The 23132-nt window shown below is 41.7% G+C and overlaps 1 protein-coding gene across 1 annotated transcript in view; it reads right to left on the bottom strand.

The window, feature by feature from the left end:
• Nucleotides 1–9025: 9025 nt before the first annotated feature.
• LOC308308763 (rho GTPase-activating protein 8-like) overlaps nt 9026–23132 on the bottom strand; it is a gene marked incomplete at both ends in the record, with an annotated part of 47566 nt that continues 33459 nt past the window's right edge. The window contains 2 exons of the mRNA XM_080754216.1: nt 9026–9223; nt 14864–14967. Of these exons, the coding sequence (XP_080610342.1) occupies nt 9026–9223; nt 14864–14967 (302 nt within the window). The remainder of the gene's footprint in view (nt 9224–14863; nt 14968–23132) is intronic.

Below are 23132 nucleotides of genomic sequence, written 5' to 3'. Positions count from 1 at the left end.
AAACTCGCAGTTCGCAGGTCACCGAAATGTCGATTGGTGGCTTTTTTTTTTGTCCATCTTTTTTTCTAACGATACCATTGAATAATATCGAAACTTTCTTTTTTTATTTATTTTTTGTTATCTTTTTTTCCTCCCCGACAGCCGTTGCGGGAACAAAAAGAAAAAAATGAAGCGACAAAAACTATGATGAAAAAGAATCTACTATATCCTCCATTCAAATTCATGACAAGTATTTTTTAAAACCCAAACAAACACCTACAGTGCTTACAAGAGTTTGTTTTTTATTTTCTATTCGTTAACGTTCTTGGCCTTAATGTATTTATTATGACAGAGAAAGAAAAAAAAAAAAAGATAGATTAAGTGCCGCCACAGAAATATGGAATAATTATTCTGTGCGGCCCAGAATATTTTCTCTTCTTTTGTTGACTTCTTTTTTATTTAAACAGGTATAATTATTGTTCTGCATAATAGTGAGAGAGAACGTTAGTGGTAGTTTGTAGTTACAAATAAACAATGGAATAACAGACGTGAACGGACTGTACATTGATATATCCGAGTAGATGTTGGTTCTCATTCTCCTATGAACAATGTTTGCCATAATAATTCAGGTTGACAGCGGGACGGGGGAAATGTTTTCATCGTGTATGTACGTAAAAGCATACGAGCCTTCAAAACAAAAAGCAGAGAATAACTTTTTCAGTATTATTATAGTTAAAAGTCAAAGAAAAAAGTATTTAAGATAACTACAGAATTTAGCATTTCTAGTGGAGAATTTAGTATTTTCATGCTGATGCCTGTTGATAACTGTACGTTTGGAGTATTCAAGGGGGGTCACTGTACATAATGTTGTATTATTATTATTGCAGGTTCTGTTTCTCAACTTTTACTGGATTTACACGACTCTTAACCCGAGGTGTTCCTTTTTTCACAGTTGCACTCAAAAACTGTCATTTTTTTGAAGGACCATCTGAGTTACATGGAAATGTGTGATCCATCCATTTATGTCTTTTTTATGCTTAGAGGCGTGCCGGTGTCTCTCACCGAAAATAGCCGATCTACAAGCTTGTTGTTTCCGGTGTGAGATACGGTGCACGATCAAGTTTAAATCAGGCATTAGCCACTCTCCTTCTCCCCTTTACCAGTATCGAAAATATGCCAAAAACAAACCCTTACATTTTTGTACTGCGTACACCCATCTATCAATAACATCTGTAGAGCTTTTTTTCCCCCCTCTTCTCTGCCTATTTTATATATTTTTTCGCTTTGACAACTTTTTTACTCTCATGTCACGTTGTTTTATGACTTTCACATTTTAGAGTGAAGAGCCTATATTCATTTGAAGTTTTGTTGTTGTTTTTGTTAAGTCTCCAAGACAGTACAAATGAACACTGCCTCAAGTAGTTTTAATCCAGGGTTTTTCTTTGTTGCATCGTTTTATAAGCATCCTGTCAACTTGATTCGGGATAAATGTGTCACCTGCAACAGCTTTGAAATATGATTGGACCTGGTGGATATTAAGATGACTGATGCTGCATTCATATCACGTGGGCAAGATGTACAATATTACTTCAGGTTGAAAATGTCGATTTATATATTTTTTCCTTCGGTGGTCCCTGATTTCGCCAACTTTCTGGATACTATATAGACGGCACAACGAGGAAATATCAATAAATAAATCCAATTGTGTGAGGTATTGATATCATTTTGTACCCATTGTCTTTTAGAAAAATATGAGGTTAATTATCGGAAGGAGAATTGTTCAGGAAAAGTGAAGTCCCAAGATGTTGTTGGTCGTTTTGGACAAATGTAAATGTAATTTTTTATCCAAATACTTTTACAATTCTCCAAAATAGCAAAATCGCAGTATGAAATAAGTGATTAAAAGCAGGAAGACAACACTTCCTTCACACCACAAAATTACTAAATACAAGATCTTAGTCTTGTATCGCAAAATATCAATACCAAATTCTGGGCCCTGGTTACTTAACTATTGAAAAATAGCAGATATACAAGCTCGGCACTCGATCTGCTATTTTTTTTTTTTATTGTGAAGATTTGTGCAAAGTCTTTTCATGTGAAGGATCCCCAAAATGACATTTGGCCACGGACCCCCATCTCAAAAGATTTAGTTCCAGGGACCCCCAGAAGCAACATTTGAGTTACAAATATAATATGGCTATATTGCCCAGCCCTACAGTAGTTTGTACCCTAATTCCCACATGAGTTGAATGCAGCATTGAAGTTTGAATGATATCATTGAGCCCGCCAGGCCCAACCCTCTGCCACGGAACCAGGAGGCTTTGTGTCTTCACGGTTCATTTGTATTGCTAGTCTTCCTGCTGGTTCACAGAGGTCCCATTTAAATGTTGTCATATCATAGTCGACGTCCAGTCATATCCTATGACTTTAAAATATCATATTGTCTCATTGTCGAAAACCGACAAGTTGCAGTATCGCACATTACAAACACGAACAAACATGGGTTTATTTCCATTTCGTTAAACCTTTTTGGTGGGGTTTTGACTGGCACAGCTGTTAACGATCTTGAACTATGACGTGTCAAATAGATCAAGTTAAGTTTCTCTAACTAAGGTTAGGGAGGATTTCTTTTACTTCATATCAAAGTGTGGTAGCTTGCGTTTCGTTTTTGAAAACGGCCCTCAAACGGCCCTCATTACCGTTGATTGTATAATAGGCACTATTTATCTCCAATACCATGATAGTTTCATTGGATTAGGATTGGTACTAGTGACCTGCAGAAAACAACATAGAAGGTTATACTCTAAAGCAATATTGCATTGACACCAATCAACAGCTATTAAAATGTCATTGAAATTATGACGTTCCATACTTTGTGTGCCATGCTGCGACCTTGTAAATATGCTATTTTTATAAAATTGTGAAGATTTGTGCAAGTCTTTTCATGTGAAGGACCCCCAACATGACATGTATTTGGCCATGGACCCCCATCACAAGTTATGAAGCATTATGAATGCATTATAATGCATTATGAATGCCCTCATAATGCATTATAAATGTGGGCTTCATAGAAAGTGTTACCAAAATATTTAGTTCCAGGGATCCCCCAGAAGCAAAATTTGAGTTACAAATGTTCGCTTAAAAACATAATAACATATATAATAACATAATTCAAAGATTTGCACCCATTCTCACAACTTTTCAAAAATAGCAGATCTACAAGCTTGCGGCGCGGCACCGAGTGTATATCTTGTATATCTGCTATTTTTCAATAGCTAAAGTATAAAATAATTAAGGGGCTCCACCTTGGGCCCTAGTAACTCAGTCCCACTTCCCCCCCCTTGTGACACACCTGCCAGTCACAACCAAACACACCTACTACCGCATCGGCCTCTAAACAAAATCGAGCGCTTTATCAATAAGATATCGACACGTGTCAATACTTCCCTTACGTTTTGCCTTCTCGAAATGAACAAAAAAGAATTGGTTGATTATCATGGGAAAGGGGGGGGGGGGGATAACAGAAGCCAAGTAGGTCATTTAGATTGTTTTGGCTGTGTGTCAAAAGGACGAGGGATAATCGATCTCTCTGATAAGTGTGGGGGAAAAGGGAGACAGGGGAGGGTCAGATCGCTCCCGGTGAGTGAGCGTCGTGCACAATTGCTGATGTGTTGGCACACACAGCGCCCGATAACCAGAATGTAACGTGGCTTGATGTGCATCACGCTCTCTGCGCGCACACGCACACACACACACACACACACACACACACACACACACACACACACACACACACACACACACACACACACACACACACACACACACACACACACACACACACACACACACACACACACACACACACACACTGACTGTGGAGCAGTTTGCGGTACCGGGTGTGTTCAGAATGCTCCATCATGTGTTGTCTAAAGCCGACGCCGAGTGGAAATGAGATTCCAGGGATTAGGGCTGGGGAAGTACCAAATACGTTGATATCGATATTGTGACGAGATCTTAAAAATACATTTTTTGCAATATATTGGCCAGTCCCAGCTAGGGATGGGACGATACTCGATATTATCGTTTATCGCGATAAAAGACACGTATAATCGTACCGTGGAGATTTAATATATCGTGAAAGTATCCTCCGTCAACCACTGGGATCAATTCACCTTTTATTTGCCGAGCTGCATATCCGGTACCACTTGGTAAAAGGTACTTATAATATACATACTTGATAGTCTTTTTTCCATTCTCTATCAAATGTCTTTGCCAAGAAATAGCCGATCTGCAAGCTCACAACGCGTCGCAACGCGACGCGTTGTGAGCTTGTAGATCTGCTATTTTTTGGCAAATGTTCCGCCCCAGGATAATGGATTTTGATTATCGCGATAATATCGTAAATCACGATTTCTTTTATCACAATAATCGTGATGTGACATTTTCATATCGTCCCGTCCCTAATTGTGACGAGATCTTAAAAAGAACATTTTGCGAAATATTGGCCGGTCCCAGCGGCGACGAGGTTAGATGAATATCATATCTGAATCTGGGCTCCACGTTGCATGGACAGTGTGCCGTTCAGCCACCCGCCCACCCTTCCCCGTCTTGAGGTGTTGCCCCCTGAACCGAACCCCACCCCACCCCACAGCCTCCTTTCAAGTCATTCGTTTCCAGAATCTTCTCCGGGAGAAACTGTGCAGTGCTTATTTAAGAACAGATCTATTTTATTACACGACACAAAGAAGAAGAAAAAAAAAAAAAAACATTTGAACAAATAAAATAAAAAAAGTTATTTAAAACATTTTTTATATTCTTTTATCGAGGAACAAAAAAAGAGAAAAAAGGACAAGAAACATCTGAGATTTTCTATTGTTTGCCAATTATGCATTTTTAACTTGCTTTTAGCTTGCAAATGTTCAATGTATCTTCTTTTTTTGTTTTTTTGCCATGGGGAGGCGATTCAGATGGAGGGAAAGACAACACAAGGATTTTTTTTAGATGGGAAATGACATTTTGTCTGTTGGCTGTTGAAGTAGTGTTCTTTTCTTTGTCATTACTAAAGGGGACTGTCCAGTGGATAAGTGTGTATAGGAAAAAAAGTGTTTGTCTTAAATATGCCAATGTAGTTTTTTCTTCTTTACGATGCATTAAAAGTTGATCGATGGAAGTTGGTAAATGGTAAAGAGTAGTCTCACTTTTTTGTACCAAGTTCTTATAAAAAAAAGAATAAAAAAATCATTAATAAACAAAATTCAAGAAAAAATAACAGCCATGTTTTGCTTGCAATGTGTTTGCATGTACAGTTCACAGGTGTTGTTGAAGATAACCACGGTGTGTTTCTGTCATGGGTCATTTGAACTGCGCTGAAGGGGATCCTATTGATCATCTTCTTAGTGACTATTCCATTGATTACATCGAGCAATCCAAGACTCAAGAAGTGCTCTTTATAGACAGACGGACAGATATCTGCCCGAAGGGCACACAGGTCTAGTTTCTCAAAATCTATTATTTCATAACAATGTTATTGTTTTTTTTTTTATATAATCAATTAAACAGATTAGTTTGAACTGTAGCACCCCTACGTTTCATGGCAGAATGTTTGTTCTTACAAAGTCAGCATAATCTGGATGACGTATAGGGCAATGAATATATCGTCGTTGTCGGGTGAAAAAAAAACCTTGTATGTCCAAAACCGTTTGTTTTGCATTTATCATTTAAAACATGATTTAAACTAGTGAAAACAGCCGATCTACAAGCGCACAACGCCTCGCGGTGCGAGGCGTTGTGCGCTTGTAGATCTGCTGTTTTCACTACTTTTGTGCGACAGCCTTGTGTGATGAAGCAGAGCTTTACTTTGCGAAAGAACGGACACATTTGAAACTTGGAGATACAAGGTTTCCACCCGACAACGACGATATATTTTTCTACCAGCATCTTCCGTTAAGGCTTCATGTATTGCTCCCCCCACCCCACATATTTGAATTGTTAAAAGCTGTGAATTAACTGTCAATATGAACAAATAGTGCATTGCTGGGTGGATAGTTTTAAGTGTGAGAGTACGCAGATTCAATAGAAAGCGTTTTTCTTTTTCTTTTTTTTTAATGAAATACTTCTTTACTAGTAGTGTTCTGTTCCAGTGGCAAACCAAATTAGACCGCCACTGCCACTCCTATACATACACATGGAAGGACAGCAAAGGAAACATAAAATACATACAGTAGCCGACATAAGACCAGTCAGCTAGACAGCATTACTGTGTACACACAGTACTAGTCTCAGTTCACAAACTCACAATCAGCACAAATAACCCATTAATCACATGAACCCTATACCGTCTATATTCCGGGGGTGAACATTAAGGTGGAAATAGACGATCTACAAGCTTGTAACTATGCCGTTTTCGGTGAAAAGATGAGTATCTAGGGTTTCAAAGTGGTTAATGCCAACGAGCCGGTGTGTTGCTCGGCAAAATAATTACTGCTTTTCAATGACTTTCATAGAGGGATGTGGTGGTTGCGGCAAAGCATAAATCAACCCTCAGTATTGTGATTGGTGGGCTTCACTTGCATTATGGCCCTGTACAGACTACAGAGCCCCTCTACATCCAAAAGACAAGAGAGTAGAAATCAATGAACACATGGACACAACGTGCATGTTCTGAACACAATAGGCCCCTATGCACAGCAGCCATTTTGGAGAGAAGTTGGATGGTCTTCTCACTTCCTTCAAAGGTGTTACCAATGATACTAATGAAGGCTCTGTTCCATTTCATGTTGCACTGTGGTTCTCAAACCTTACCTTTTATGCCTGGATTTGGTTCCATTTGAACACTCTCAGAGTAACACCTTTTAAGGGGTCATTTGAAACCCCCAAGGAAGCACGAGGGTCCCCGGGCCACACTGTGAGACACACTGGTGTAGCAGAGTGTTTCTAGTGAGCCAACATGCACAATATCAGCACCCTGACTCTGTTTGAGCAGAATGGAACAGAGCCTTTATTAGTATTATTGGTAACACCTGTGAAGGAAGAGAGAAGACCATCCAACTTCTAGCCAAAATGGCTTCTGTGCATAGAGCCTATTAGTGTACTTGCAGTATGCTGTAGGAGTAGTGTACATATGCTGTAGGGCTAGGCCATGTGGAAGAAATCACTTTCTACCAAATATCTCAATATAGACATTGTGACTATAACATCATACAGTAGTGCGATGAGAATATACTGTACATTTATTTGTATCATTTTGTTTTGGAAAATTGCGAATATTGCCTGTCTATCAAGCTCACAAACGTGTCTATTTTTCTTTTTTGTCCGATTTTTCAATAAGCATAAAACAGGCGTCAAGTGATTACTACCAGGCAAAGACCATAACCAGGAGTTAAAATGTAGGACTTTAGGACGTCTCAAAGCATCAAAACTAACGCTGAACCAAGTTTATCAGCTTAGTATTTCAGACGCACGTCATCCGTCTCCTCACGTTCCCCCCTCTCAAGGGTATTACACTCCCCCTCCCCCCCCCCCCCCCCCCCCCCAACCCCATGCTGTACCCCGACCAAACACAAGCGCCATTGTCGTTTGGAGGACACCCGCTAAATTAATGAGCCAGTAAGACGGACATATTTTGGCAGCCGTTCTCACAACAGTAATCGACCCGTCACAAAAAGCAAAAAATAAGAAAACGTGATAAAAGTCTAGGGACAAAGTATGTCACTGCCATGCCGTTTTCAAGCTGGCCTTGGTTTTCACTCTGGACTCCAAGAGCAGAAAATAATTCAACTTCGTTGATTTCAAGGACCCCAAAGTGTGATACGAGTTAGGCCACAGATACCGTTTAAAAAAGTGGTTCTAAAAGTGGGGTCCAGGGACCCCAGGGCCCGAGGAGGGAGTTCCAGGGGGGGATCCCGGCATAATTAGTTAATATAGCATGACCACTTTATTCTATACTTCTACGCTAACTTCACTTACGTATGAGGGTAATTGGCACAAGATATTTTGAGATGAGGGTCATTTAACATTCGAGAATGTACAAAAGTCCATTTTGGTTCCATATTTGTACGCTCTCGCGAGTTACAGATCCGTAAGGGTCCATTTAGAGCAGTGGTTCCCAAACGTTTTAGCTCAAGACCCAAAAGAGAGATTAGATGTTTGCCCGGGACACTTGAGCTTGTTCATCGGCTATTTTCACTACTTCTTAATCATGTTTTTTTTCTCTAATTTATGGAATTTCATTTATTATTTATTCATGAAATTACCTTTGAATAGTATTTTGTATTCATGAAAAATGAAATAACTAAGAACAAAATGTAGGAAACACAAAATAAAGAGGCATTCATTCACTCGCGACCCATAAAGATTGGTCCTCGACCCACTGTTGAACAGTGATTTAGAGTAAACAGACCCATGGTGATCCACTTTGAGAACCTACCACTACAGTACATGAGTTTCGCCTCCGCGTCAGAATGTGCAGTATTTTTTTCTCTCGCATACAGTGTTGCACCCAATTCTGGGCCCTGGGTACAAGGATTCACTCACATTTTGTGCTTTAACGAAAAATAGTAGATATGCAAGTGCACCGAGCGAGCTTGTAGATCTGCTATTTTTTGAGAAATCGTGAACATTTATGCAAGTCTTTGAATATTTCAATCACTGGGTTTTGTATTTGTATTCCTTCTAAGGTTTTTTTTGAAAAACCTATGTTTCTATGTCAGTGGTGCTCAAACCCTTCCACGTGAAGGACCCCCAAAATGATACGTATTTGGCCACGGAGACCCCCCATCCGCCCACAAATGTCCGCTTAAAAAAATACATATATTCAAAGAATTGCACACAATTTTCACAACTTCTCAAAAATAGCAGATCTACAAGCTCGCAGCGCGGCACTCGGTGCCGCGCTGCGAGCTTGTATATCTGCTATTTCTCAATAGCTAAAGTATAAAATAATCAAGGCCCCCCTCCGCCTTGGGCCCTAGTAACTCAGTCCCACTCCCCCTCCCCAACTTGTGACGCCCTTGTCTGTGTGGCGTGGCGCCGGGCACGGCGCGTTTCAGGGCAGCACCTGGCCGGGCGGGCAGCGGGAGGCGAACACGGTGCCGCAGTGCTCCACCAGGATCTCGGTGAATATGTTGATGGGGGGCAGGGCGCCCAGCGACACCGAGCCCTGAGGGGGCCACAGCAGGTTGACCCCGAACACGCACGCCAGGTTGGACGCGCTCATCTTGTTGCTGATGCTCTCCTGAGACACCTGCATGGGTGGGTGGGTGGATGGGTGGGGGGAAGACCCGGGGAAAAGGGGAGTTGGGTATGGGACAATAATCGTAAATTAGCCTGTAGATCTGCCATACCCGCCCTCCCAGAATATGGATCCTGGCATGCAAGTGGCTGACGAAAGGGGGTTAACATTCACCAGCGTCGGGCCGGTTAGCATTTCACCAGTTTAGCATTCACCAGTGTCGGCAGGTTAGCATTTCACCAGTTTAGCATTCACCAGCGTCGGGCCGGTTAGCATTTCACCAGTTTAGCATTCACCAGCGTCGGGCCGGTTAGCATTTCACCAGTTTAGCATTCACCAGTGTCGGCAGGTTAGCATTTCGCCCGGTTAGCATTCACCAGCGTTAGTTTTACTGAGGTTGGGGTTAGGGTTAAGGTTAGGTGTAGGTGGTAAGTGGGGAACATAGAACCTGGGGAACATAGGTACGGCCCCGACGAAAGTGGCATTTTAAGAGTTTCCAAGACTTTAATAATTGTTGCAATAATTATCGCTAAACGCAATTATTTTGACCGTGACATTTTCATATCGTCCCATTCCTAAAGGGGAGACTTGGGTTAATCGTGTGGGGGTGGAAATTCCATTAGGGGTCAATTTTCTTGATCAGGGAGTCTTGGACACATGTCTTGGACACGGGAATCGAACCTCGGACCCGGATGGGACCTTCAGGGATGCCAGGTTGAAAGTGAAAAATGAGGACACAACGGGCTACATAATTGCAGATATACAGATGTTGTAAAAAAAAAAGTCTATATAATATATCTGATATAATATTATCGGCCAAACCGATATACAGTGGTGTAAAGCAGATTTACTTAAGTACAGTTTTGAGGTATTTGTACTTTACTTCCGTATATCCAATTTCCAATACTTTTACTTCTACTCTACTACATCTCGGATCCAATTGTACTTTAACTCCACTACATTTATTTGAGAACCTTTAGTTACTAGTTACTTTGCAGATATAAATATTATAAATAAGGCTGGGACTTTAACTGATTAATTGTGATTAATTAATTACAGAAAATTAAAGCGATTAAAAAAATTAACGCATTTTAATCGCACTTCGTTTTTGCACCACAGAACCTTCAATTTCGGGCATACCGATCATAGCGATGCACCAACCAAGAAGAGACAACAAACGCAAATGGAGAAATAGCCGATCAGAGCGCTTTGCTTGGCCCAGTGGATGCGAAATTTAGATTAAAAAAGTCACTCGTTCATTCACTCACATGTAAAACATGTGTTTTACTTGCTTATGCTTCTCAGGGCAAATATCGATGTGCGATTAAAATGCGATTAATTGCGATTAATTAATCACAGAGCCTGTAATTAATTAAATTTTAATCGCATCCCAGCCCTAATTATAAAACATACATAAACCACTTCAGCAATAATGTATACCTGGGCTATTTGAAAATAGCCGATTTGAGTACTTTTCCCACCACTGCCGATATAGCTGTCTGGCTCAAGCAGAGAGCCAAAGGATGAGAGTCCCGAAATACACGCAACTGTTAACTCTCAAATACCTGGAACGCGCCCGAGTCGCGTTAGATTTGAACCACTTTAACCATTATTTTATGCTTTAACTATTGAAAAATAGCAGATATACAAGCTCGCAGCGCGGCAGTAGATCTGCTATTTTTGAAAAATCGTGAAAATGTGTGCAAGTCTTTGAATATCTTTGACCCGACTTCTAAATCCTTCTTCTAAACCATGTTGTTCTCAAACTTTTTCATGTCAAGGAACCCCAAAATTACATGTATTTGGCCACGGACCCCCATCTCAAAATATGTTGTTCCAGGGACCCCCCAGAGGCAAATATTTGAGTTACAAATGTTCGCTTTTAAATAGATATATTCAAAGACTTGCAAAGAAAAATCATGATTTTTCAAAAATAGCAGATCTACAAGCTCGCAGCGCGGCACTCGGTGCCGCGCTGTGAGCTTGTATATCTGCTATTTTTCAACAGTTAAAGCGGTCAATAATCCTAGGCCTAAATGGGTTAACTCATTTTGTGCCACTAGATGGCGCCTGACCCAAACGTATAATGCCATGATAGGGTTAACATTGTAAATGCAGAGGCCCCTCTGTGGGCGTGTGCACGTTTTCGCTCACGTCACACGTTTTAACGGATACCAGGATGTTGTGAAGCAACAGACAGCAGCAGCTATTACTAGCATTAAGCTAACAAAGTAGTGAGTTTTGGGCCATGAAAGGATGCGGTTTAAAAGGGACTTTTTTCAAGCACAATGAATGGGAGCCTATGGTGGATTTTCGCTGTGCGTGCACGTTATCGCCGAATGGAAGTGATCCGCGGGTCGGGGCTTCACTTACGGACTCCGCCGACGGTACAGTAACGATTAATGATCTAAATATACTGTATATATCCCGGACTAGTTCGGCTTCGTGAAACTGCCGGCAGACTACCGCCCTTCTTTAACATCCCAAACTAGTACGGCTTCGGCTAAAAAGAAGTTAAATTCACAAAAGTTACACAAAAAAAGGTCAGGGAAGGGCAAGCTGTGCGAGTGGAAAGTCAAGCGGGGGAAGAGGAAAGCGAAGCATGAGCTGTTTTTTCAAGAGATATGAAGCAGCAAGACTCAGCAGATGCGAGCGTTTTTTTCTTCCACTTGTTTATTTATTTCTCACTCGCCTGTACGAGTCTGAAGAGGGCCTTGTTGCGAGAAATTATGCACGATTCGCTCAGATTAAACAGTCACTTGTCAACGGTGACTAATGGGGCTCGCAGGGATCACTGGCCAAGATTATACAGTCGCACCGGATTGATCTAGCACTGCAGGGGTTCAAGCTGTATCACATACATTTACATCACATCAGTATTTCACAAACCCAGTGTGAAGTGCAGCCATTCTGGCCATTTATCTCTGGAGAGAATAATGTATTATGTAACCAGGATGCCATGCAGCCCACGAGGGTTTCCGTTACTTAACCCATTTAGGCCTGGGCATATTGAATGCTTTAACATTTGAAAAATAGCAGATATACAAGCTCACAGCGCGGCACCGACCCCCAAACTAAATATCAGTTTGGGGGTCCTTCACATGAAAAGGTTTGAGAACCACTGACATAGTAGTCTCTCAAGAACAGACTAACTGAGCTCCAGTTAAGTGAAAAGGACCTTTTCTTTGACGATGGCTGGCCAGATTGCTGACATAGAAACATAGGTTTTTTCCAAAAATCTTAGAAGGATTCAAAAGACACTTATAGAATCGGGTCAAAATTCTCATTTTCACGATTTTTCAAAAATAGCAGATCTACAAGCTCGCAGCGCGGCACTCGGTGCCGCGCTGCGAGCTTGTATATCTGCTATTTTTCAATAGTTAAAGCATAAAATAATGATACACAATATGTGTACCCGTTCTAAATGGGTTAAAACCTGCTTCAGATTCTTTCAAGATGTCGGGGTTTGGGGACACGTACTGCAACTAGTATTACAGGGATGCAAAGAGGCGACAGGTGAAAGAAAGAAAAAAGGGTGGGAAAATTGTATGGAACATATTCACTTGACATGTTTATTTCTAGTTGGTACTTTAACGTATCTGCCTGAAAACCAAAAAACACGATCAACTATATAATATTGCACATATTGTACTGTATATGATTCAACTAAGAAAAGTCAGAGCTTAAATGATAATTGTCCAAGTGTGCATCTAAACCGAATGCCTTGGATATACACAAATCTGAAAGTTGGCTTATTTTGATCTCAAAACTGCAATTTTTCCCCTGAAAAGGCTATAGGATCTTTGCATAACCCCAGGACAAGCGTCTCATGCATGCATGTCGCGAGCGTGCACGGCCAGCGATTTGCGGCCTTTCTGACACAGATAAGGGTTCTGTACGTTACCGAAGGACGGACACCGTCGCAGAGTCTGAATCAAACCTGTCACCTTCCCGAAACAGGACATGGTCTGTTGTCATCAAATTAACCCGAAAACCCCCTCTAAGCCATTACTTCTCATGCATGGCACTGTAGATGGATTAGTAGGTATATAAAGTTCAGCCAAAGTTCTGCTATGGTGTGTTAACTCTCAAATACCTGGAACGTGCCCGAGTCGCGTTAGATTTGAACCACTTTAACCATTATTTATGCTTTAACTATTGACAAATAGCAGATATACAAGCTCACAGCCGTGCTGCGAGCTTGTATATCTGCTATTTTTCAATTGTTAAAGCAGTCAATAATCCTAGGCCTAAATGGGTTAAATAAGAAACTGGGTTAATATGCAGGCAGGGTGCCCAAACCGCCAGCAATCATGGGGATATCACAGCGATTAAGTGTGTGGCTAGATAGATGACACATTTCTCTGGTACTGCCTGAAGGAAAATAAGATTGAATTCAGTGAAAAGCCCAAAATCAGCACCATCTGTTAGCAGCAAGTTAGCGATGCCTGCACAGCTGTCAGCCCAGAGATAGTTCTGTCAGATGGCGCTCCACTTGCCACTCCACCAGTGGCATAAAGTAACTTAGTACAATTACTCAAGTACTGTACTTAAAGGGATATTTCACTTTCAGGAGTCACTTTAAAGCTTAACTCTGGAAGTTGCTCAACTACTGGTCAGTATTGCTTCTTTCGGCCGTTTTTCGCCCGAGTTCGCCGCGGACCACTGGGGCGGGCCGCGGATCACCACGCCCGCCTCGGCTGCTAGCGTCTCGCCTAAACGCATCCATAGAGGGGTCTCGCGTCCCTCTGCGACCAGGCGTTGGGGAGTAACAGGCTAGACTCCGACACCAGAGTAAACACTGCTGCTGAGGCAAGCTACTTCCTGAAAAGACGGCAAGACGCGCTGTGATTGGCCGGTAGTGTATGATCCGCGCTGTGATTGGCCGGTAGTGTATGATCAGCGCTGTGATTGGCCGGTAGTGTATGATCTGGAGACAACGTATACGGAAAGATGCAGATGACGTAATTTTGCCGCGAAATCCGGTCCCCGGCCAGGATCATAGAAAACATATTTAGAGAAGGCTTTAGGGGCTGAAATTCACAGAGTGGGTATTCTAAAACTTTAGCGATTTAATAGTTAGGACAATTTTAAGATTTGTTTTATTGGAAAGTTACAGATTATAGCTTTAAGAGTCACCAGAAAAAAAGACATTGAATCTGTCACGTTAAAATGGAGTTTGAAGTTATAATGGGTTTGTATAGGAAGGTCCTGGAAGAGGGAAAATGGGGGGAAATGAATATAAAATATCTAAATACTGAATGAAGAAATTAAAAAACTGTCCTGGGTGTATTTCCAATTTTCTGTATTTTTAGTTCTAAATCACAGAGGCAAATATAATAATTGTACTCTGTTACCTGTTACATATTCCCTTCGTGCCTTACAAACTTTTACTCTACTCAACTTTTACTACAATTATCATGACTCCCGACTAGTTTCAGAGCGCCTTATGACGTGTCGCTCTTACTACATGTCTTTTCGACACCCGACTAACCCTCACCCTAACCCTAACCTCCGTGGAGTGAGTCGCTAACCCTCCGATCGAAATGATGGTCGTTCGAAAGAGCGCGATTTCCCCGTGTTAGCATACAGTATCATTACAGATTGAGCATTGTAGAAATGGTGTGTGTGTATGTGCACACAGTACTGTACCATGTGGAGGAAAGACACCAGGTACTTCAGAACTATGAAGTTGTGTTCCGGCAGGCTCTCCACAATCTGTTTACACGTCGTCACCCGAAGACTGCTCTCCACTCCTGAAACACAACCACCAAGACTCCTTGTAAGGAAAGATACTGTAATGGCCATTTGCATTTTTCCTTTTTAATTATGATCTGTTACAGCTTGGCTCTGCAAGATGCTAGCTGTCTATTCCAAGATCCACATATTTTCCTCGTTACGTTGCCAAAGGAGGCGGGGGTTATAAATCTGTGTGAAATCAAGTTGTTGTGGTATTAATTAGTTTCACTCATGCCTACTCTTAAGATATGATTACCAACTTGAAAGTAAGGCTCATTATAGATTCATGGCAATTAGCAAAATCCTACTCAAGCAATAAAAAGAAAATCAGTGCAAAATAAAAAAATAGTGTTTTGGTACTGTATGCACATTTAAAATGTTTTATGGATTTTCCAATATGTACAAAAGAAAGAAAATATGACCATCTAAAGTAGGGGTCTTCAACGTTTTCAGCTCAAGGACCCCTTAGTTGAGAGAGAGATGAAGCAGGGACCCCCACAACCTTTTCATAGATTCCACATCGTTTCATTGTTTACCAGCACAATCATTAGGGTATTTTGGATTCATGTCAATTTGTGTTTTCACATATTTAACCACTTGAACGGTCAATACGTAATAAACTTGACCTTTCACGTTGTACTTAGTCTGCTCTTTTTCCCCTCTACACCAAACCTCTTTGCCGAAAATAGCCGATCTACAAGCTCACAACGCCTCGCAGCGCGAGGCGTTGTGAGCTTGTAGCTTGTAGAGTGATACTGTGTCTATTTTTGGCTAAAGTTCTCAGAATCTGGTTAAGAATCTGGCTAAAAAGGAGATTTTCTTTTTTTTCTTTCTATCACACAAAGATTTGGAGGACCCCCTGTAGTAACTCTAAGGACCCCCTAGGGGTCCCGGACCCCCTGTTGAAGACCCCTGATCTAAAGCCATCTAAAATGAATCATATCCAAGGTTAGGTACATATGTAATTTCACACTTTTATGTTCTGATAAAACCTCATGGATACACATGCTATAAGGCCTTATCTCAGCAATGGCTTGTGCATTTTGGCTACACAATAGATACTAGACCAGGGGTTTTCAAAGTGGGTGACGGGGCACCCTGGGGTGCCGTGACGGCAGTCCAGGGGTGCCGCGAGATAATGTGATAATATTTGGAATTTATTTGGACACTTAAAAAGAAGTATATCGCATCATTTTAAACTTGAAGCACAGAGTTATTTTCAGTCAGTTCTAACCAAAATGGCTATTATCTCAATGTTTTCCTCGCAACATAATCGCTCAAATATCAGATAAATATAAGGTGCTTGGAGTGAAAATTATTGCGACCGTAGGTCGCATTTACTACCAAAACCTCCACAGGCTGTCCGTGGGTGAGTGAGTCAGTCACACTTTTGCCCTGCTCATATCTCCACAACCGTTGCCCCCATCCATGCCAAATTTTGCACACACACTCCTTGACTGCCAAACTACAACCTCCAAGGACCCCCGGAGCCCCAGGGACCCCCAGGTCCCTGGGGGACCCCCAGATGTAAAAAATGACCAAATGTGGTCACACGTCACACTTTTTCCCTGCTCATATCTCCGCAACCGTTGACCCGATCCATGCCACATTTTGCACACACACTCCTTGCCTGCCAAACTACAACCTCCAAGGACCCCCCGAGCCCCAGGGACCCCCAGCTCCCTGGGGGACCCCCAAGTGTAAAAAATGACCAAATGTGCAAAAATGACCAAATGACCACCCCAACGGGGCTGCTCACGGGGAATTCCCGGGGACCACCCACTCCTCGTGCTCCAGAACGGATGCAAAAGTGGTGACGCCCCCAGTGGAGGACCCCCTCCACTGCAGCTCACATAAAATGCCGATAAGCGACCTATGGTCGCTTATCTCCCGATTAGGGAGTCTTACTGGTGAATATAATGTGGGGTGCCTCGGATGAAAGAAAATATTTATAGTGGTGCCCTGAGCCAGAAAAGTTTGGGAACCACTGTACTAGACCAGTGGCTCTCAACCTTTTCAGGCCGCGACCCACTAAATAATCATATTTGAACAGGGGAGTGGGGACCCCCCACCCTGACGAGCACTAAAAGTTGAGGCATTACATTTTGTATAACAGTTCTATTGTGAGCAGTGTTGGGCAATATTACTTAGGAGAGTAAACGTTACATATTACTTATTACTCCTTGGAAAAAGTAATAATATTATATTACTTATTACTTGGAATCAAGAGTAATATATAATATATTAAGTTATATTACTTTTTTTCTTTTTTACCCCGCAAAAGAAAAGAGATGTAGGGTACAATGACACAATCTGTTTAGCCAGCTCCTTTTAGAACAGAATCCAATTTATTGGAAAAATAAGTCTCCAATCAGCCAAACAAGCTTTATTTGACAGCTGTGATCAGTGCATTTACCAGACATTTAAAACTGTCAGTAATTTTGACCCTAGGCTCTGTATGGTCTTTAACTCAGAATAAAGGATATAGGCCTAATCAGAAGGAGTATCTGTAAGTTGAAAAACAATCCAGCACCAAGGAGATGAAGAGAAACTACTTCTCCCTGTGTGTCGTTGTGTGTAAATGAGAAGAGGAGGGTCTCTCTCTCTCTCTCGTGTGTGTGTGTGTGTGTGTGTGTGTGTGTGTGTGTGTGTGTGTGTGTGGGGCGACGCAATCTACGACTCGCTGCGCAACTCTGTGTCAAGTTGACCTAGGCTCTCAGAGAACATCAAAAGAAGTTAACGACCGTCAATTAAGCAGCTGCATGCGCTGCTCTGAGTGCTCTCCTCTCCGGCCAGCGAGGCACGAGTAACGGAGTAACGAGGTGTTTTTTTGGCAGAGTAAAGCGTTATATATTACCGTTTTTGACAGAGTAATACCTTACACTACTCGTTACTGGATAAAGTAATAATATTACAGTAATATATTATTAGTAATTCGTTACTGCCCAACACTGATTGTGAGCATGTAGATCGGCTATTTTCACAAGTTCTGCCTCTAATATTTGACAATTTGGCCGATGTTACATTTGTCATTTTAGAGGTATTAAAAAGTCCTTACATTGTCACTTCAGAAATGTGCAGATACCCTCTATCTATACACTTAAACTTTATGTTGTTTTTTTACTGTTGAAAGAGAAAACAATGTTGCACATCAAGTTAATTATCTGGGGACCCCCCCAAAATAATGTGGGGACCCCCCCCTGGGGGACCCCACCCACAGGTTGAGAACCACTGTACTAGACAACACTAGACATTGGTACGACATCCACTCTTACACAAAGAGTCTTGAGTCAAGTGCTTCTTATTGCAAACCATAAAAAGCGCAGGGTTGCTTTATTGGAAAGCCTGTGAATGAAAAAAAAACAACAACACATCATTTTATGTAGCAATGGGGGTTTATTTATTTTCATCAAAGGCACTGTTCTGCTCTTGAAAGTGAATCCATCTTCAGCTCTGCCATTTGCAAGCCGTCGCCACAGCATGAGGCGTTGCATCCAATTCTGTTGCCGTGGCAAGGTCAGTGACATGCTGCTCAGAGTGTGTGCCTGGTGTTGATAACATTATGGCATAAGGACAATTCCACACACCTGCAATAACTTCCAAGCACAAGTCAAACAAGGTCACTTGCTGCAGGTGTCAGAGGTTATACGGTGACCGAGCTGCGGCTATTTCTAAGATGCATTGCTTGTGTTCTGCAGGGCTTTGTATTCCACTAGCCTGCCATCCTTGACTCCTGGCTCCCTCTACTCACTAGAGCCAGGTCGATACATCAGCCATTATTTGACTTTTTCTTTTAACGACATGTCTGTGTCGTCAATTATAAGCAGCTGCTGCGTCCTAATCTTTTACGCACTTTATGAAGCTGGGGCAAGTCATTGTAGGAGAACATTTTCAAACATTTTCAAAGTTTTCCAAAAGAAATTCAGAAACAGTTTATCTTCAAGTTCAAGGCGTCGCGTTAAGCATGTAGATCAGCTTTTTTTTTAAATCAAATCTAAAGTTTTTTCAAATTGATCATTATGTATTCCGTACTTTTTGACAAACTATCTGTAATCGTGGGCTAGAAGGACTCGACAAAATCGGGATCGAACCGAAAAAAAAAAAAAAAAAATCAGGCAATGGTCCGACTCTTAATACTCGCCTCCACAGGGGGAGGACCAGGCTGTGGCTGAATAGCTCCATGTTCACTGATCTTCATTAGGTGTATACGGACTGCGATCTATACACGCCATACACCCTCTCCACACTAATTATCGATCTGGACGCTGCTACAAAAACGACTCCAAGGAATGAACTCAGTCGTAAATGCGATGATTCATTTTTGGTACAATTGTCTGGTTTTCCATTATAACTAATGACCCGTGGATGTCTGACCGCGGAACCGTGCTCATTCTGCGCGAGAACATCCATAAGCCTGGAAAATGAGTCCAATAGCCAGACATAATCCCCCCGCGGATCAGTGCTGGCTGAGAAGAAGATGCTAAGAGTGTCCTGATATGCTCTTCTACATCTCTTCTTGAGAGCTTTGTCTTCTTTTGTGATGTCTTTGATCCTGCTCTTAACGTTGATTTCACCCTCCAACAACTGACCGCGTGTGTATGTCTGTCCATAAGTCTGTCTATCCGTATCAGTGCGGCCTCAACAGCTGCAATACTGCTGTGTTTTAAGTGATACTGTGTACTATGGTACAGTATGGTATAGACTAAGGGTCGATCCATACCGTTATAAGGAGCCTAACTAATTTCGGTTCGGCAGTGTCCAGACCCAAATATGGGTTTCCCCTCCCGGTTCGGGGGGGCGTCAACCGACTTTAGTCGGCTCTACGGTGCTGCCAAAATGTTGTGACCTCCCGACTTAATTTCGGTACTTAGCGGTGTCTTCTCATTAATTCAGCCCGGCTTCAAGTGCATATTCTCGGCTGTGAATCCAAGGAAACAGCGTTCGTTTCTGGGAGGGAGACACGCCGACTTCCAAATGATTGTGGACGCCGTGTATTGAGTGTTTCATAGCGAATACAGACAGCAGCTTACTGAGTGATGGCAGGCAGGCGCGCGCGTCACACACACACACACACACACACACACACACACACACACACACACACACACACACACACACACACACACACACACACACACACACACACACACACACACACACACACACACACACACACACAGAGAGAGAGAGAGCTTTGGTCGCTTCTCAGATGGGAGGAGTCAGTTTACTAGGCTAGCTTCTCGCCGACCGTTTTAAAGAGAAAAGAAAAGCATAGACACAACTCTGCTAATGTTCCGTGTTGATAGGTTTTCCACGACGAGTTGTGACTGCGTGATGATATGCATGCAGCAAATGAGGCGGCCGCGGCACGTCTATAATGTGAGCTTGTAGATTAAATGTTGAGCGTTTGTGAGAGTGAGTGAGAGAGAGAGAAGAGACCCCGTGTCCCCGTCACTGCTGCCTGCTGGAGCTGCCTGCTACTTAATGGACTTCCAGTCATTCAGCTTGCAGCGCGAGGGTCAGTCAGATATATATCCGCCCTGCAACGCTCATGTATCGGCCACAAACGTCGTCATGCCATGGACCTCCAATATTTACAAGCGACTAGGCACTAGCCGTTAAGAAAGTATGGATGAACTCCCCCCGAACCTAAATAATTTCGGGTCGGGGAGCACTCCCGAACCGAAATTAGTTAGGCTCCTTATAACGGTATGAAACGACCCTAAGGCAGTGGTTCTCAATCTTTTTTGGCTTCAGTACCTTACACTGATTTCCGAAGCCAAGTACCCCCTTCCCCTGACTACAGCATCAAAAGTCCAGTTCCAGTGCCAATACGTTCAAAATAAAACAGCATAATGGCAAATAAACATCGCTTTCTATTCAACAACAGTTACTACTAGTCAAGTAATTGATGTCATTTGGTTTAGAAATGTACAGTTGAGCAGGTTTACACAAACTGTCAATATTTTACCATTAACCATAACAGTAAAATACATATTCTAGTTTTTTTCTCACGTACCCCCTGCAGTACCCCCGCGTAGCCCTAGGGGTACACATACCCCCATTTGAGAAACACTGGACTAAGGTAGGGGTGCAGTGATCCAGGTTTTTCTATTTCGATCCGATCCGATATATTAATTTGGCTATTTAAAAAAAAAAAAAAAAAAAGAAGCTTCACCTTTAAGCCATTTATTAATTGTAGGATAGCTTCAGTTCAAATAACAGAGTGCATTCAGTGCAACCGAGCGCAAAATGCAATGGCAACTCTTTTTATATAAATTCTTCAAATAACCCAGTCTAATATGGATATAATATTGATGCCAGCTGATCATTCACTGAAAGGCCTAAAGTAAAACATACATACTACTGTATGTGTTTTAACACTTATGTTGCTATGATTTTTTCTCTTCAATGTCCCACGTTGCCATGGTTACCATAGACTTCCATGTAATTGCGCAATTGTGTAAAAAGTGCACGCCCATGCCTAGATGATGCACCACGTGTGTGCCCACTGTTCACAGCTTTCAAACAAAAAAATCCGCTTGGAAATCCGTTCAGGCATTCATGATTTATCAGCCATTATGTTTTCTTCAGATGTAAACAAACATGGCTGCCATGTTTGAAAGAATGGGTTGGTATGGGGGTTAAACATACAATTTCGCGATCGCGATCATGCCTAACACATTTCTGGAGGTCCAAAAAAAAAATTTGAAAAAAAAAAAAAAAAAATTGGTTGGCACAGCGTTGGTACCAATACAAACTCGGGAAACTCGGGGTTGGCACCAGATGTGTTAATTGTTGTGCCATTGCTGCTATGTCTGTGTCACTGTTAGAACTGCATGATTATGGCAAAACCTTTATTTTTAAATGATGTGTAGGCTACATATTCAGATGATTTATTTTAAATATTATTGTTAATAATATTATTATTGAATAAATATCGTTTTAACAAGCAAACTCTTATCTTAATGCAAAAGCATTGTCTTAAAAGCTCAAATAAATAAGGTTGCATTTGCAAGGTGAGACATTTACCGTCACAATAGTCTGACTCTAGTCTGTTCAAATATTTAAGGGAAAAATGATTACCTAATGATACCACTGCTCCGGTTGGTTTGGCTTGTAAAACCTCTGTATAGGGACTCAATACATTTCTTAAGCAAATTACACGATTAACTTAACTCATTCGTAGTTTACGGCCGTAAAGCCCGTTAATTTCTCTATGTCTTTCACTGCCGGCTTCTCCTACCTGTTAACGTGGGCGCTCGTCCAGTTCCCATCGTGCGTGATCGGACACTGCTTATGCATCGTGTGTTCGCGTATTCCATCAGCTTCTCAAATCCGTTGAAACTTTTTCAATTGATCAATAAGTTCTCCATCTGTAAGCCGCGGAGCGCAGACAGAAAGTTAACGGGCCAAAATAGAGGACGGACTTCCGCTTCCGGTTCAGGGACTCCAATGTTAAAGTTGTCCGCTCAATAATGTGTCCGTGTAGAAACCGATCACGGAGCATTAGTTCCGGCCTATTTTAGTTCGGTTCGATAAAAAAAAAATTTTTAATTCATTTTTATTACATTTACGGGCTCTACGGGCATGGCAGAGAAGGGGTACAAAGGGGTATTTTGATGGCAGAGTTTGAGTTAATGTGCAACATTGTTTTCTCACTCAACTGTACCTAAACAAACCAACATCAAGTGTATGGAGGGTATCACTTATTATAAAGTAAAATGCCACTTATTATAAAGTGACAATTTAAGGACTTTTTAATACTTTACCTATAAAATGACAAATTAAACATTGGACAAATTGTCAAATATTAGAGGCAGAAATTTGTAATAATAGCCGATCTACAGTACATGCTCACAACGCACAAACTACACAGAGCCACCTCCCACACAATAACCCAATGTTATTATCCATAGAGAAAAACGTCCGCGACCCAGGGGATAAAAAAATATTTGGGGACCGGGTCCCCAAATTATTTTGGGGGATCCCCAGATGATTAACTTAATGTGCAACTTTGTTTTCTTAATCAACAGTAAACAAACCAACATGAAGTTTAAGTGTATAGAGGGTATCTGCACATTTCTAAAGTGACAATTTAACTCTCCTACTGCCAGATTATTTATTTATTTATTGGGTCTGGTGCCATCAAAAAGCTGCTTACCTTTGCGACATTATAGTA

This window comes from Nannobrachium achirus (assembly GCF_963921795.1).
Source record: "Nannobrachium achirus genome assembly, chromosome: 23".
Taxonomy (NCBI): domain Eukaryota; kingdom Metazoa; phylum Chordata; class Actinopteri; order Myctophiformes; family Myctophidae; genus Nannobrachium; species Nannobrachium achirus.
The sequence above is the reverse complement of the archived record's forward strand: the minus strand, read 5'-3'. Positions and strand labels throughout refer to the sequence as shown.